The 18,264-nt window shown below is 38.0% G+C and overlaps 1 protein-coding gene across 4 annotated transcripts in view; it reads left to right on the plus strand.

The window, feature by feature from the left end:
• Pard3b (par-3 family cell polarity regulator beta) overlaps positions 1 to 18,264 on the plus strand; it is a 981,002-nt gene that overhangs the window by 563,177 nt on the left and 399,561 nt on the right. For all 4 annotated transcript variants that reach the window (XM_048808385.1, XM_048808386.1, XM_015481294.2 and 1 more), the window contains 2 exons: positions 6,878 to 7,048; positions 11,152 to 11,281. In XM_048808385.1, the coding sequence (XP_048664342.1) occupies positions 6,878 to 7,048; positions 11,152 to 11,281 (301 nt within the window). The remainder of the gene's footprint in view (positions 1 to 6,877; positions 7,049 to 11,151; positions 11,282 to 18,264) is intronic.

Genomic DNA, 18,264 nt, shown 5'->3' on the forward strand with positions numbered 1-18,264 from the left:
AAAAAAAGTTTCATAGGCCACAGATGATATGCTGCTGGGACTTTGTGGGTTTGCTCCATAGAAATGGAGTGAGGCTCTTAAAATGATAACAGAATTAAATAAGTAGATTTAAATTTTCACAATAGCTGAATACTTGGAGATAGAGGCAGTACATGGAAAGCAATCAGGCTTCGCTTGCAGAATTATAAAGCTTCTATGAATATGTGCTCAGATATTCAAGAAACCTGGGTTCATGGATCCTTCATAGTCATGGTTTGCAAATCAAATAATTTGTTCATTGTAGATGAAACTTACACCAGGTCCAAAATGCCTGACTGAAAGACTTTTCAAGTGCCTCAATTTAGCAAGCACTTCTTGAACATCTGGAACAAGTTTGGCAATATGTAGTTGTCTAGAGACAGAAAACCTACAACTACTCATTCAATAATCTAGGAAGCCAGTAGCATAATGAATTAAATACATAAGCAACTTGAATGTGTTAAGGGCTATGATAGACAAGTGTGTGAAGGATCATGGGTATTGAGATGAGGAGGCATCATTTTCTGCTGGAAAGACAAGTGTGAAGGTAAGCCAGCCTCTGAGCCTAGCTGGAAGGATATGGAGACACTCCGCAGGTACTTGGGAATGTAAAGGATGCTCTGGACAGAAGGAAAAGCTCAGGCCAAGTCACATGCACCAGAATGCAGTGTTGTTCTTGGAAAACAGGCCTCTTTGCTTGGGCAGAGTGGTCCTCTTCATGTAGGCCAAAATCATGTTAAAGCAGATGATGTGAAACATGTGGTAAGGTAGGCAGATGCTATAAAATGAGACTGTACATGTTCTAGTGCTGCCAACTTCCTTCTATTCTCCTGTTTTGAAAACTGTTCTTTAAAAAATTCTAATTTGTTCTTGTTTTTTCATTACTATTGTTTTTAAGTGAAGTTAGATCATTAAAATCTGTAACGTAATGTGCTTTTGTAGGTTGGTTTGGTTTTTGTCTTGTTCTTTCAAAAAATACTGTAAGCAGATGTTGGTATGAAGTGATTTTAGGGCCTTGAGAAGGACTTGTACACGATGACCATCTGCCTAAGTCAGATGCCACCTTCCTAGGCATCCTACCTTACTCCAGGGAACATTGGCTCTACAGTCTGAAGTCTGACTTTGGGCTTGGGCTCTGGGTGTTGATAACATCCCAGGAGCCCTTACTAAGGGCTCTATTAGAAACAGGCAGAGGCAGGAGCCAACATCTGTTCATGATTAATCCTCTCAACACCCTGGACTGATGTGGACTGTGCTTGGGCCATAGCCAGCTATGCCTGGGAAACCCAGCCCTCTCCCTCATGTGTCTCTCAAATTCTGCAGAGGCCAGCTCTTTGCCTTTGCTTTCTTACTCTCCCCTATTTATTCATTGGAACTTCAGAGGTAGAGGGTCTTACAAAAGTATTGGCCTCAAGGCGTGGATTAAGCCACACAGTGTCATCAGTAATCATGGAGAGGTAGTCCTCGGGCACCACTGAATACCAGAGGCTGAATTACAAGGTTGTGGGACCATTGGATGTTGATGGTGTGCTTCAGAGGGCACATGAAACATCCTACAACCTACATGACAGCGCCTCATTACACAGAATTATCTGGCCCAAATGTGCAATTGTGGAGAAACCCTGTTGTAAATATTTGCTTTTAAGAGATGAGGATCTGTAGCTTTATTAAATTCTCAAAGGGATCTAAGAACATATAAAGATTAAGAATCGCTTACAAAGTGGTTGAAAATTTGGACTCCAGAGTAACCCACACTAATCTTGTCACAGAAACACGATTTAGAACAATTCATTTAACCTCTCTGTGTCTCAATTTCTTCTTTTAGAAAGTGGGGCCACAGACTAAAATGTGCAGGGTTGGTGTAAGGGTTAAATTGCCTTGTGCATCTAAAGTGTTTAGCACAATTACTATGTAACATAATAGGTACATGCTTAACTTGATTATTTTTAAAAATTTTTATTGGAGGGGAGGTTAAAACAGTTTTATTTTAGATCACTTGGTATAAAGAAATGTGCTGTGGTCACAAGACATATAATTTGTGTTCTGCATTTAGACCTGACACTGCCAAAAATATGACTTATGTTATCACTTCTTCTTTTTCCCCCCTTCGGTTCTTTTCAGTTATACGTGGCAGTAGAATCCATTCTGACATAATTATAAAAGCATGGAATACATCTTGTTATAATTCAGTCCCCAGGACCTCACCTTCCCCTTCCCTCTCCTACCTCCTGCTGCCTTTCCCCTACTGAGTCTTCTGCCATTTACTCATAGATTTTTTTAAAATTAATTTCTTGTGGATGTACATGATGGTGAGATTTACTGTGATATATTCATACATGTACATAGGAAAATTAGGTCAGATTCATTCCACGGTCTTTCCTTTTCCTATCCCTCTCCCTTCCCTGCATTCCCCTTTGTCTACTCTGCTGAATTTCTATTCTCCACCCTCCCCCCATGGGGGTTAGCTTCCACATATCAGAGAAAACATTCAACCTTTGATTATTTGGGATTGTTTTATTGTACTCAGCATGATAGTCCCCAGATCCATCCATTTACTTAACAAATGTCATAAAGTCATTCTTCTTTATGACAGAGTAATACTCTATTGTGTATATATCCACATTTTCTTTATCCATTCATCTATTGAAAGGTACCTGGGTTGGCCCCATTGCTTAGCTGTTGTGGATTGAGCTGCTGTAAACATTGATGTGGCTGTGTCACTGTAGTATACTGATTTTAAATCCTTTGCCTATATTCAGAGGAGTGGGACAACTAGGTCAAATGGTTATTCCAGTTTTATCAACAAATCTCCATACTTCTCTCCACTTGTTGCACCAATTTGCAGTCCCATCAGCAATATGAGTATATCCTTTTTTTCCACATCCTTGCCAACATTTATTTTTTTGAATAGGAAAAGAAGAGCTAAAACCATCTCTGTTTGCTGGTGTTATGCCCTTAACTTTACAGACGAAGAGAGCCAGTCATGCCAGGACCCTTTTATAAATCACATAATTTATCTGAGCCTATGTCTTTACATCTCTTAAATAATAGAGAGCACTATTTATATCACATGATCATTGGAAGAAGTGAGTGGGCAAAACATGCAAAATATTTGCACAAGGACCGACCTATATCAGGTGTTCAACACAAGGGAGATGTGGTACTCAAGCTTCTGGTCTTCAAAGGCTTGCTGCTTCTTCCTGTGATATATCCAGTTATGGCTGATGATGGGATTTGACGCTATCTCAGTACATGAAGAAGACCTAAATCTCATATTAGTTTTTATTTTCCCTGGATTATCTTGCTTAAGTGACTTTTGCTTTCTTCTTCTTCCTCTCTTTAACATTTTTTGTTCTCTTTGAGAATTTCCTTTACTCATTTCTGGAGAATGGTAAGAGTTAGTTATAAAGTGTGTCAAAGGTGGGGAGCATGACTGAGGACTTAGCCTAAGGTGAGAAAGAGATTTTTTCCCCTTTAACATGTTCAAGCATGGCCCAGATTGCAATGAAATAACTATCCTAGAACTACTAAGTAGCATCCTTGTATAGTTGAATTCATTTATATAAAGTCAGTTGGGAGTTTATATTCTCATTTCTAAGTATTTTCTTGAACATAATATTAATAGAAAAATACATAAAAGGCTAACTTTCTTGGTCGAAAATATTTTAAATAAAAAGACATGCAATTTTTAGGTATATTTGATGAGTTTGAATAGTGAGTTGCATCAGCTTCACTTTAGATGTAGTATGCATGTGTCATGTACAGCTTAGTAAGTAGCCAGCTATGTCCCCTCCTCTAGCTTGCTTCCTTACCTGCCATCCCCTGCACTGTTTCCTGTATCCACATCTCTGTGTGTGTCTCTTCCAGGAAACATGAATAGAGAATTGTCTTTGCTGCTTTTGAAAGTCTTCTTCTTGAAGTATCACCCCTTTGGTGACTAGTCATTGTCATCTGTGTAGAAGACAATGGTTTAGGGAATGGAGAACACTGTAGAGTTCAGGACTTGAACTCTTCTATTCCAACTTTAAACCTCAACTAGCTGAATAAGTCCTAATGTATATGGTGGTGGCTTCTCTTAAGAAGTGTTAGATAAATGGCTTCTCATTCTCTCTGGCCATTGTATTATTCATCTGTAAACATAAAAGGTATGATGAGATGACCTCCAAGGACCTTTCCAGTGCTAAACTCTGTGATTCTATTCTAAATGTTAAGACAGCTTCCTGGCGTCCCCACTAATGAAATCACCCATCATTTATCTTATAAAGAAAAAGCATACACCAATAGCAACAGGACAGTCAAGACTGGGAATGAGAGAGTGTGGATTTTTATCATGCCCACAACTCTCGAGTGATACTTGTGATGAATGTGAATGTCTTTTAAAAAAAAAAAAATACAGCTGCCCTGGGGTGAACTGACCTGTCTTTTTGTTTGGGGCTTGGTTATAGTACATACATCTTACTTGAATATAGTTTTGCATGCTTAGAATGTGTTTAAAAATAATCAGTTCACTTAATAACTGATAAGAAATTTTACAAAAACTATTTTCACATCTCTAGTCTGTTTCTTCACTCTGACCTTGACGGGTACTTCAGAGAGAAATTGCCAGGTGGGTTCTGGTTCAGATTTTGTTCCCTCCATCCCTTTTAATCCCCATCTTTCTTCTTCTTATCAAGGCTGTTGAGGTGTTCTGCCAAGACCACACCTCCATAAAGCTCAGCGCTAGATTCTCATTTCCTGTTCACAGCACTGGGATCTTGATCCAATTCTTCTGCTTCCTCTCCTCTTTAAAATCCACACATCAATTTCCAGCCACCCTACAAGATTTGTAGTGACTAGCTTTAGCCCTGTAGTCCTCCTTCCATCCTACGATGAATAGAATAGATTCTCTAGCTGTGCCTCCACTTTACCAGACCAAGCTATTAAGGATGCTTTGGTTTTGCCCCATTTCATGGAGCAAATCTTATTCTTTGAGTGACTTGCTCAAAATTGGATAACAGAAAAGAGATTTCTTTCTTGTTTAGCTTTTCCTGTAAATCTCATTTCCAGACTTGCTCCAAATGAGGGTAAAGGTTAAGTGAAGTGGGAAAACAAGAGGGAGGGAGGAAGGGAGGGAGGACATTAAGCTCTGTTGAGGCAGTCCACTTCAACAGCTTGCATATCTGATTTTATACCCTTCTCTCTTGATCCCTTTGGTGGGTGTGGACTCTTGTAGGTGGTCCCCATAACTTTGCATGGCCAGTGCCCCATCCAGCAGGTGGCATTTGCAGTGACTCTCTGCAGGGACTTTAGTTTTCTGCAACAGTTCTCACCCTCTGTCTCTCTCTTCTCTGCTGTCAGCAGAGCAACTCCCTCTGGCCATCTGCTACTGCTTTGGTCCAAGTTGATCAACCTGCCCACAGGATTTCTCTCCCAAGGCTATATGGTTTGTTTCTATTATTCATGGTAATGTCTGTTTTTCTCATTTCTCAGGGAAGTTTTTTCCTTTGCATTTCATTTTGCTAATTTGAGCATGGATCCCAGATACTTTTCACCACCAAAAAAAAAAAAGTTTTCTTTTTCCTAGTCTACTATTGCAAAACTATAGCCTAGAGAAAGTAACAGGGAGCTACAACAGAAAGACTACAGAACCAAAGTTTGTGGAACCTAAAATTGGTCAATTTTGTGTGCCTTGCTTTTGTGATCTGGGGCAAGTTACACTGCTTTTCTGCTTCTGTAAAATAATTATAAAAACATGAATTATCTTAACTTCTTGGACTCTGAAAATCACAAGAGGTAGTTTATGAAAAAGTTCTCAAAAAAGGTAAATTGTGGAACTATGATTCCTGTCATATTATTAGTAGCAACTGCATGATAATTGCCTAATTCTATCTGTACTTCATGAAAGAACTTTCTGCCTGAGAGCAAAATAGGTATATGGCATGTCCCCTATCTGAATTTTGACATTGTAAGCATCTTTTCTCCCAGGCTACCAGGCAGGGAAATACACATGTCTCATGAGTTGTCTTCTAGGCAAAGCAGTTTTTTAGCTACTACTATATACTTCTGCTCATGAGAGGCATTTGTTTGAAGATGATTAGGGCCTTAAAGTGATGGAGCCCAGAGTTTAGGCTACCTGTCCACAGGCTGAGGTTCTTTGTGCCTTTGGTAAAAAATGTTCCTTCCAGGAGATGCTGGTTAAAGGTGCTCTTCAGACGGTGTCCCTGGAGAAAGCTTGATGATTTCTTTGGTCAAACTCTTTTTGCTAGAAAATATGAACTTGGGCCTTGGGCCTTCACACTGCATACCACAGTGTTCTTGTTCAGATTAGCAGACAAGCAACTTTGTTCTTGTGTTAGAAAAAATTACATGAAGGTTTTTTTTTTTTTAATACCATTCAATAGAGATAGCAATGATATCAGGGAGACATGCCACTACTTTAAAAAATGCAGCAATTTAAGCATGATGGCTCACCCTGCCTGGAATGTAAACCCTTGTTTCAAGGGATATGACTACTTCTGTTTGTCTCTAAACCCCCTTCTCTTGAGTCAGCAACATTATCCCTGCCAGAACCAATGGCAGACTCAGGCTGGATTAGTATGCTTGCCAAAGACTTAGGTAAGAGGCATTATATTAAGGTCTAAATATTGTAGCTCAAACCTCTGAGGTTTCTAAAAAATTCTTTCACACAATTCATTATTGTTAGTGTTTGTGACTGTCTGATAAGCTCCAGAACATTTTTCTACCATGGAAAATAAATTATTCCTAATAGCTGGAATTCCCTCCTTCCTCGTTTATGTACTTAAACCTTTCTCCCAAATCAACGACATGTCATCACCACCCTTTTCTCTGTTATATACCATTTTTCTTTCCTCTGTGTTAGGATGGTCGCCTACGAATGAATGACCAACTGATTGCAGTCAATGGGGAGTCTCTTCTGGGAAAGTCCAACCATGAAGCTATGGAAACACTTAGACGATCCATGTCCATGGAGGGAAACATTCGAGGGATGATCCAGTTGGTGATTCTTAGGAGACCAGAGAGACCAATGGAGGTGATGCAAATCTTGATTTTCCTTGCAAATTGCCTAATGGCTACCATAATATGCAAATTTCCATTAACAGTGTGGTAGGTAGACTCATGGTGACACTGCCTGGGAAAATATACCCTAAAAGGGCTCTAATTCGGGGAACAGGTGGTTGTGTGTTTTAAGTATAAGGTATGAAAAGGTGCATATAAAGTAAGTTCTTTATCAAGTATAACAGGTCCATCTTTTTTAGGGTTTTTTTCATTTAGAAATTACTAGAGTTAGACTTATTTTTATATGCTTTTTGGTTGATATGCTAGCAATATCTATCCCTTCCTGATCAGACTTGTACAATGTTTTAAGGGAAGATCATTATAATACAATTGGTTTTCTATATTCTCCCCCATAATCTACATATAGATAATTAGACTTACTAATTTAAAATTTGATCTTTTAAGCAAGCTGCTTACTTCAAGTTGTTAAAAAAAAAAAAAGATTGAAGGCTTATTTCTAAGATTTTTTAAATCATGATTTCTTTGTGAAATTTTTAAGTATCAGAAATATTTCACTAGCAAATAAATGTAAGGATAAAATATTTCTAGAATTGTAATGCATTCCACTGTCATATATAAATTTTAAAAATTCCTAAGGCATTATATTCTCTTACATAAAAGAATAATTATTAAATGTTCCTAATAATTATTTTAGGAAAAAATCAGAAGAAAAAATTAGTAGTAGTAGATGCTAAAAAAATCAGCATATCCTAGATAATCTTATCAGGATATTCTCAAAGACCAGAAAATGTTTATGTAATATAATTAAATGCAAAGTCATATAGAATACTATTAAGAGCACCAACATAAAATGCTAGTCTTAATAATAAATTTCACTTAAAATTTAAAAAATGAACAGGACTGTCAAAGTAAACTAGTAGATGATGATGGGGCTCCTGAAAGTGTAAAGCTTGCGCTGTAAAGTTTAGCATTTGGGGGTTAAAATCCTAGGGTTGCCTTTCCTGGTTTTGTGACTAGATACATTTATACTTAAGTGCTCAGTGTTTGTAGATGACAGATATTGTTATCTGTTTTATCCATTAATGGATCTTTATTTCCCAGTGCATAATAGATACATAATAAATATTGTTCAATGAATAAAAAAATTGCAACTGAGATCTTCTTCATCTGAGTAAGTAGGCCTTGAGTAGTAAAATTATAAAGTGTATCTTCTTTTGTTACATTATCAGCTATTGGAAAGGAGTAATTGTACCTTTTACATGCTTCTGTATATAACCTTGTAGATGTTAAATAAATGTAAATTGGCCAATTACTGGAGACTATATATAATGAAGGAGCTCATTTTCCACATTTGCGTCTGCTTAAGTGACAGAGTCTTCCATGAATATTTAATGGGCTTTACTTAATGTACACAGTTAGAAGGTCCTTATGTACTGTTTCCTACCATGAGAGAAGTGGCTCCATCTGGTTTCATTGGGTTCTTCCTCTAGAGCCCTATGATTCCATGGAACCCATTTGTTGGAGACAGGTGTGAAGGATGGCTTAGGGGGGCCTAAGTCATCCCTTCTGTGTATCTGCATATTAGCACTCCCTAAGGATTTATTTTAATAAAAACCTCACTAACAGAAAAGTCTGTAAGATGTAGCACAAAAGTATTATGCTCATGTAGACAGCAAAAGGTAAAAAAGAAAAGAATGTGACCTTAAAACACTTAGCCAGGCCCCCACATCTCCTCTTTCCTAATTCATGTCTCTTTCTAAAATATGTGTGAATGTACAGCATAGGTGTCATACATTTTGGCTCATGGAGTTGGAACTCTTTACTATTTGCATTCACCTTTACATCAGATATTTTCATCTTAATTTCCACAGTCTGCAGTGGATTGACATTATTCCATCAGAAGAAAGTATTAACTTTCAGTTCATTGCCCATCCTCAGAAGTGTCTTGCTAATATCATTCACCAGGGAATCGATCGGGAATAAGAACTGGGGCAAAAAGCAATTTTTATGAGGACATTTAAACAAGATCCATTTTCTTTTCCTAATATTTACATGCTTTCCGTGGGGAATGAGCAGGCACTTGACTCTCAGCTTTTGAGACTCTCTATGGTACCCATGAAGATTAAAGAGTATTATTTCTTATAAAGACAGAAGCCTAATGTACAGCTTATCATTATTAAATTTGAAAAAAAAATTGCAGCTATTTGATCTCCCAAATCTATGTGTTACTGTGTCAAAGCATATGTTGCGCACTTGTGTTTGTGGTGTATTCTCCTGTGCCCTCCAGTACAATAAAAAAGCATATATAGCCTAAAAAGGTCTCATCACAGCTCAGACAATCAGGCAGAGCAATTAGGCAGATTTGGCAAGAATGCCAAATGATTGCTTGAACATTATATTGATATTTTAAAAATTGAAGAAGCTACTTAAGAAAAGTCAAAATATAAAGTTGTTGTTGTGGCGGGGAGCAGTTCCCTCCTTACCTAGTTGTATAAGATATGTAAACAGTTTTGATGAGAACCTAGGGAAGAATATATAATGAGCCCTTGATTGAATCAAAATCATTTTAAATAGAAACATGTTTTTCAAAGGATGAGCTTCAGGTTCAATGGTAATTCTATTTGAGCCTAGAGACTTGGTATTAAAAAATGGGTTATGACCTGGTTTTGTTTTTCTCTTTCCCCAAAACATTTTCCTCCCTGCTGCCAGCTCATCTTGGTAGAAGCTGAATATGTTTAAAAATCCATTATGTGTTTTATTGGCTGGGACACTAATGGAGGGCTCCACGACAGCTCTATTTTACAGGCTGAATACTTTAATTAGACTGGTTACTGATCAGTTGTTGGGATATCGATTGTGTCATTTATCAAAGAGCTGGGAAAGCAGAAATTTTTTTTCTCCCATGTTGTTATTGTTAAATAAAAACACAAGGCTGTGCTAGGCAAGTTGCACCATCCCTTCCTGTCCTGTTTTCAGGAGTGGCTTGCCTCCTGTACCTGGCTTGGTTTGACTAGCAGTATGGAGGCAAAGGGTGACATGTTGGGTGTGGGAGAAGTGTTAAAAAGCTAAAGGACCTTTAGCAACAGAAAAATTTTAATTATTAACAATGCATAAATTGAAAGCTTTAAATATTTTGTTTAGACACTGAATTTTTGTAACTAAAGAGGAAAAATAGAAATCAAACGCATTGTTTCCGACAAATGCTTTCCCAGATGGAAAGAGCTCTGGGGATCAGATTGGGACTCTGTTTTGTGGCATGTTCAGCTCACAAATGGTCAAGGGAACAGCTATGAAATGACTTCCAAATTATTTTCTTCCTTGAAATCTGTTAGGGAGAAAAATAAGATGAGCAAGAGCAAGACCCAGTTCTCTATGCCTCGGTCCTCTTCAAAAAAAAAAAAAAAAAATTAGCTGGAGTTCTCTGTAATCACCTGCTTCCTATTACTTCTTCAGCTCCTGTGCAAGATGGCTTGGGGGGTGTTATTCTGGATACTGCAGTTTTGAGAAAACTGTGAATTTGTTTACAGACTGTCAGAATCTAAATAGGAAGGGGAAATATGCCGGTGGAGGGAGTAAAAGCTCTTAGGAGAAGCAGTCTCTGGCATTGTCACTACGGTTTATTTCAGCTCCTGGCCAAAGACCTCATATCTGGGGGACACAACTTGCTTTGGTTCCGACTTGTCCTGGAGCATATGCACTCAAGTGGGGAGAAAGAGAGACTGGGTAGTGGCAGAGAGGGAGGGGGAGAGAGGAACCAGCTGGTTGACAGAGAAACACCCTTGGCATGAACTGTGTACTTGTATTGACACTGTCACAAGCTGTACTCCCAGATGGAAGAAAATTTGAAAGAAGCCAGTTGTAAGTGGGGAAAAGAATAATAAAGTTAATCCTCTTTTGTGTTGGCTATCAGGATTCCTAATCCTTAACACCACATTGTCAGTATTTTTAATTTCATATTCAAAAAATTCTTATACCCACAGGGCCTTTTTGAGTTTCTACCGTCAAAGACTTATATACTAGAGACTCTTGAAAGACTTGATCATTCTTTTGCTCTACTAAAGTTGACCAAGTTGGAACATTAAAAAGGAAAATGTAATTTTAATTTTTATCCCTTAGGAGCCTGCAGAGTGTGGGGCATTTTCCAAGCCATGCTTTGAGAACTGTCAAAACACTTTAAGCACCTCCAAGCGAAATGATAGTATATTGCATCAGTTTGGCACTTACAATCCACAAGATAAACAGAAAGGTAAGATTCTATCCATTTTCTTCCCCTGTGAATGAAGTGAGAAAACAGTACTTTTATGTTTAAAAAAAAAAAAAAAGGCGATGGCGGTGGTGGGGTGGGGGCATCGAGGAGTTAATTAGACTAAGAGCAGACTTCCTTACTCAGAGTGCTGAGATGGGTGGGAATGCTGACTCAGAACTTGTGAATCAGATTCCTGGCAAGGCCGCCAGTTTAAGTGACAGTTTTTTTGCTTGCTGCCCCAAACATGCAGGGTTATATATAAAACAAACCATGACTAGAGAATCAAAATGGCAAACTGAAGGCAAACTGTTATTTTTTTTTTTTTTAAGATCTTTTGATCTGGGATGTTATCATTGTAACTTTAAAAATGTATGGACTTACATTAAACCATGAAATGGTCATAATGTGGCTCACAGATTTATGCTCACTTCTAAGCTGTGGCAAGTAGTTAAATAGCACAATCTGAGTTCCTAACATAGCAGTTGGAATGTTCTTGTTATTGTCTTGCTACACTTTCTCTCATTATCTGGTACAGATCACATTTCTAGTAGAGCACTGGATGTTAAAAAAAAATAAATAAAACCCTAAGTTTTCTTCCTCGGCTTTCAAAAATTATACTTCGGGTCATCAAGAAAATTGTTTTATCTCCCCATATCTCTTTTCCTTAATAACTTTCATTCTTTATATTGCAAAAGCAATACATATTCATTGTAGAAAATTTAGAGAAAAGCAATAAAAAGAAAATTTAATATCACTCACACTTCTTTCTATCACAGATCTTAATCAATAACATTTTTATGTGTATCTTTCAAGTCTTTCTTCATGCAAATATGTGTACATAAAATGAAATTAAAAGGAAATATACTATAGGTGATGTTTAAGAAATTAGTTTTTTAATTTATAGCACATTATGAGCATCTTACTATGTCACTGAATATTCTTCTACAGCTTCACATTCAGTTAGTGACATATTATTTTATTGAGTGAACTACATAATCAATCCCTTATATTTTGGATATTTAAGATGTTACAAAAATTTAACTGTGTAGCTCCATCAGAACAGAATAAATCTGAGGTTGTTCTAGAATTAAATTGTTTCTTCCAAATGGGATGCTGTTTTTTTTTTAAACATTCCCCCATTTTTAGTGAGAGTAGCAGCAACAGCTGTTGCCATTTATTAAGTGTTTACTGTCTGTTAGATATGTGTTAAGCAATTTGCATGCACACTCAAAGTGGTTAATATTATTATCCTCATTTTACAGATGAAGAAATAGAATGTCAGGGAGAGTAAACAATTTACCCAAAACTGCATACTTGATACAGGCAGAGCTGGATTCAATTCCTGTCTCTCTGACTTCCTTTCATGCCCTTGACTTTCAGTGGTCCCACAAAATGAGTAAAATCCTGACATCTGAAACTAAGAATGTCCCTAAGTTGACTTTATATCCAGGAAAAAAAAAAAAGTACTCCATATGTCTTTCACCTTAAATAAATTAAAAGTCTTCTCCATAATAAATAGCAAGATCTCCTTCTGACACCTTTAGTCCCAGTAGTAACAGAGTCAGGAAGGAACAGCAAGTTTTTTAGTCTAGAACAGCCTTCTTCCAACTATGCCCATGTTAAGATAGCAAACACTGACATCTGTATTAAAAAGTCTCCTCTTTACAAAATTTGATTGGCATTTGACTCTAAAGCAATATGTGGGCCTGAGACTGAGTTTAGAGTTTTGTCTCTAATTTCATCAGTAATATCCAAAGGAACATTGGACATATTACCTCCTTCTTGGTTCATTTTCAGTATCTAAAAAATATCAATGCTGAGGTGATATCTATCAAATATTTTTAGAGGACATTGATAGGCTCAAGTAAACTGGGTAATATCTTTAGAAAAAAGAAGTGATAGCTAAAACAATGAAAATATGAAACTAGTCAACATGTTAACATAAACCTAGAGTGCTGAGAGTACATCTTTAATCCCAGCAGCTCCAGAGGCTAAGACAGAAGGATCGTGAGTTCAAAGGCAGCCTCAGCAAAAATGAAGCACTGAGCAACTCAGTGAGAATCCTGTTTATAAATAAAATACAAAATACGGCTGGGGATGTGGCTCAGTGGTTGAATGCCCCTGAGTTCAATCCCAGGTATCTGCCCCCTCCCCCCCAAAGAAGATCCACCCAGGAAAAAAATGTAAATAATAAAATATACTCAAAGCATGTGCTAAAATGAAGTGTGATAATACTTTAGAGCTTCCATAAAATGTTCAGGCCTTGTATGTCTACTGAACAAAGAATTCTACGGGTATAAGTGGCCACAGACAACCACTGGGAGTTTTATCTGTTCTCTTCTTCCTGAGACATAGATGCAGCCCAGCAACTTTTACACCAGTGAAAACACCATGCAGATCTGCAACCCACAAGGTTCCTCTTCACCTTGATTTTCCAAATTAACAAAATTTTTTAAAAACTAACACTCTCAAGAAGTGAGCCCACTAACCCTTAATTATTTAAAAACGAGTTGCTATTATTCCCTGTTGATCTGTGATACAATACTAGTTTACAATTTTGTGCTTTACATTTCCTTTGCATTTATATTCTGTGGTTTGAGGACTACTGGGAGTCACTGAGTTCTGGGCCATGGATGGTGGTAACAGGCCACCGAGACTCATCAATCTTGAATATTGACACATGCCACCTATTTTTTAAGGACCTCATGTAGAAAAACAAGATTAACTTGACAAAGTGTAATATCTAATGAGGATAGGAACTGGTACAGCCAAAACAGTAACTTTTTTTTCTTTCCCTTTTTCCTTTCCTTTGTATATTTAAAAATCCAAAGTTGATATTCTGTGTTCCATCTATTTTTGTAATAATAGTGCATACCACCCACAGTTTGCTGGGTATTTTATTTTTTATTCCTGTCAAGCTGTTACACACAAAAGGCATTTTTAGAACTAACATTTGTAGAAATTCACATTTGTGTTGGAGAATTGCTAGCAGTGCTGGGGATGGAGCAAGAGGGGTGCTCCAAGATGGCAATAAGAATGGGTGCTGTGTCCCAGAGGTTGAATGTAAAATCCCACTAAGCATCTGAATGTTAATGAGGTGCCAACTCTGTTTTCTGAGGAATCTCACTGTCAGGTCTTACCCTAGGGCAAGTACCAGGCTAAGTGCAGTTGTCTGGGTTGTTAACTCCTCTCCTTCATCCCTCTCATCTCTCCTCTGTGCTCTTCTCCTGCTTCCTTCCCACTTTCAGCTCAAGTACCCCAATCTTCCCAGCATCAGCATCACCCACGGAGTTAGGCCTTTGCTGCCCACATCAAATCAGATGTTTTGTTTCTGTGCCCTGTCCCACTAAATCATTCCCTGGAGTCTTTTAAGGAGACACATAATGGCATCATTCTCCTTAATGGGAGGCCTCCTGGGAAACAGCATCATCCACCCCACCGTACCATGGAAGCCACTGCCTCTGCAGTGCTGGTCAGAAATTGGATTATACTCTCCAATTTGACTAATGTTTATTGGATACCTCCACTGTGCAGAATACACTATCAGGAATGGAAAGATAAATGCAGTGCTCGTACTGCCCTCAAGAAGAGACTGAAGCAGGGGTCATCAGACTTTGTCTTTAAAGAGCTAGATAGCAATATTTCAGATTTTATGGGCCACGGTCTCTGTGTTAGAAATTTTGGCTCTGCCATAGGAGTACAAAAGCAGTCATAAACAATAAATAAACAAATCAGCATGGCTGTGTTCAATAAAATTTTACATGCAAAGCCAGATGGTAGGATGGTTTTAGATCAGGGCCACAGCTTTGCTGACCCTTTGTCTAAAGTCCTAGTCTCTTTTACCTAGCTTTTCTGATCTGACTTTTGCAGGATGGATCCCACAAAATCAACCAAAGAAAAGATGGTAATTAAAAGAAAAGCCATTTAACCATTATTGAAGTGGTGAATAGAAGACAAATTGTCCACATTCACAGATATGTATAAATACGTACAAAGAGATATCTACCATTAAGAATGTACCTTGAACAATCACCTTGTACACTCAATGATATCTATAAAATTTGTAGGATATGAGAATTTCAGACTTTCATACTAACTCAGAGCTTAACCAAAAATGTTTGAATCAAGAGAAAAAAAAAATTTTTACAGCATCATAATATGTTATTTAAAACCGAACCAAGGACATAGAGTCAACATATAAGATCCTCAGCACCACATAATATAAGTAAATAAAATAATTGTGTCCAACTACCAACTAAAAAATATTAAATAAAAAAATAAGATACTTACCTCTGTACCATTATCACTTTAAGAAAAAAAAAACAGGTGGGTCATATGAATGCAGTAAAGTTAATGATTGTAAGACAAACAAACAAAAAAATGCTTCAAAACTTAAAATAGCTACAGAAGAGACACAGAAGGGGAGGGAGAAGAGAAAGGAGAGGACAAAGAGGAAGTTATCTCCAATCTAGTAAGAGAAATATAGATGAATACATGATAGCTTGGTAAGTCAATAAATGGCTCATTACACAGGTAGCATTCAATAAATGATATACAGGAGGAATTACTCTGTATAATATTAAGTAATAGATAAACCAGTATGTTGAGGGGTAGAAGAAGACCCTGATGCACCTTCCTTGGCCACAGCACAGTAGGGCTTGGCAGGAGAAGAGTGCTTCATTAGTGCTGTGCTCCTGGCAGTGATTAAGGGACCTAAACTCCTTCTGTTGGTGGCTGGGCAGGCTTCTTGCACCTTTTCATTGGGCTCCTGGGTGGTAGTTACAGGGAGTGGCAGAGTGGAGAAGGTGCACCCTCTCTTAACCTCAGAGGCTGGGAATGATACTAACCATAGCAACTCACTTCCATTGGCAAGAATTAGTCTAGGGGAGAGAGGATGGAGACATGGTATCTTTCTATATAACCAGGAAGAGAATATTTTCTGCCACTTTTGTAAAGTCAATGACCTATCCTAAGACCAGTGGATGTTTTATAGATAAGGTGATATTTGAGGTGAACCCTAGGAGAAGGGTAAGAATTTGACAGATAGAATGGATTTTATAATTATATGAGCAAAGACACTACAGCAGGCAAGCTCAGGGGTGTGGTCAGGGTACATAGTCTTGGGTAGCTAATGTGTGATAGAAGATGAATTTGGCTGCCAAAGCCACAGACACTTATTTTGTAGGCAACTGTCTATAATTAAGTTTTTTGAGCAAGCAAGTTAACTGATCACCACCAGCTTACTGCCAGTGTGAACAATGGACTAAGAGGTTGCAGACAAAAAGATTCAAGCCAGCAGAAAGGATATGCCCCAGGTCCCTATTTATAGTACAGTCCTTCTGCTCTCTTTTTCTTAGCAAGTCTCTGGCTACTGGTCTGATACCACTACCACCAAATTGCCAGATCCCAGTGGGTGAAGGTGCAGGGGGCTGTGCTCACTACTTTTGCTCATTGTGCTTTTCTACCTGTCACACCTGCTTATCAGAGCTCTAGCTTCCTCATTCCCAAGATATGTCATCACTGCTTCCACCAGGCAGAAGGCCTGGGGAGAGCTGAAGCAAATCCTTGCTCAATGTATTCATCAGGGTTCTTGAAAACAAACAACAAGGGCCACAAACAAGAAGCAACATGGTGTAGGTGTATATCTAAGTAGATTTGAAAGGAATTGGCTCACACAGTCAGGGAAGCTGACAAATCCCAAGATCTACAGAGGGGTTAGCAACCCGGAGACCCCAGAAAGCTGATATTGTGCTTCTAGTTTGAACTCAAAACACTGGGGACGAGTAAACTGAAGATGTGGCTCTCATCCAAAGCCAGCCAGCTTGAGATCCAGGAAAAGCTGCTGTTTTCCTTCAAGTCCAAAGGCAGAAGAAAGCTGATACTTGGGTTCAAAAGCAGTCAAGTGGGCGGAATTCCCTCTAACATAGGGAATGCCAGCCTTTGTATTCTACTTTGCCCTCCTCCCCCAGCTTTCTGGGTAAGGCCCACCAACATTAAAGAGGTCTCTTTTACCTAGTCTGCTGATTTTAAATGTTAATCCCATCTCAGAATACCCTTCCAGAAATTATCAGAATAATATGTAGGTACCATCACACTTGGAAGATGGACAAAATAAAACCAGACTTTGTTACCAGCAGCATCTAGCAGCAGAAGATAGAGGATATCTTAAGGATAGAGATTTTTCTCTTTTTATATCCATCAGGGACAAACTTGGTCCACATTTCATCAAATGTCTGCTGTATTAGATATACAGAATTTATTACTTTTGGCATGATCACCCTCTGCATGGAGTTAGTAAGCACTTTGCATGCATGAGTGCCCTCTCACTCAGTGTGTCCTGTTCTAGTGAAGGTGTTCTTATCACCACTTTATAGATTTAAAAACTGAGGCTTGGAGAATTAGAGTAAGTTTTCCAACTTTGCACAGCAGTAGGAACTAGGAGTGGAAACATGGCAATCTTGCTTCAAAAATAAACCAGGAAATTGCATGGTAATAGAGGGAGACCCTCATTGTTATACAAAATTACATATAAGAGGTTGTGAGGGGAATGGGAAAATAAACAAGGAGAGAAATGAATTACAGTGGATGAGGTAGAGAGAGAAGATGGGAGGGGAGGGAGGGGGGATAGTAGAGGATAGGAAAGGTAGCAGAATACAACAGTTACTAATAGGGCATTATGTAAAAATGTGGATGTGTAACCGATGTGATTCTGCAATCTGTATTTGGGGTAAAATTGGGAGTTCATAACCAACTTGAATCTAATGTATGAAATATGATATGTCAAGAGCTTTATAATGTTTTGAACTACCAATAAAAAAAATAAATTAAAAAAAAAAGAAAAAGATAATAGCTGGAGAAAATAAGATCAAGGGTGAGTTTAATAAAGGATCTAGTTAGGATGGGAGAGATTAGAAATGTAAATGAAAGAGAAAGATACTCCATTGTATGACTTTCCAAGAAGGTTGGAAGGGATGAGATTTAAT

Source organism: Marmota marmota, unplaced genomic scaffold, assembly GCF_001458135.2.
Source record: "Marmota marmota marmota unplaced genomic scaffold, marMar, whole genome shotgun sequence".
NCBI classification, from domain to species: Eukaryota; Metazoa; Chordata; class Mammalia; order Rodentia; family Sciuridae; genus Marmota; species Marmota marmota.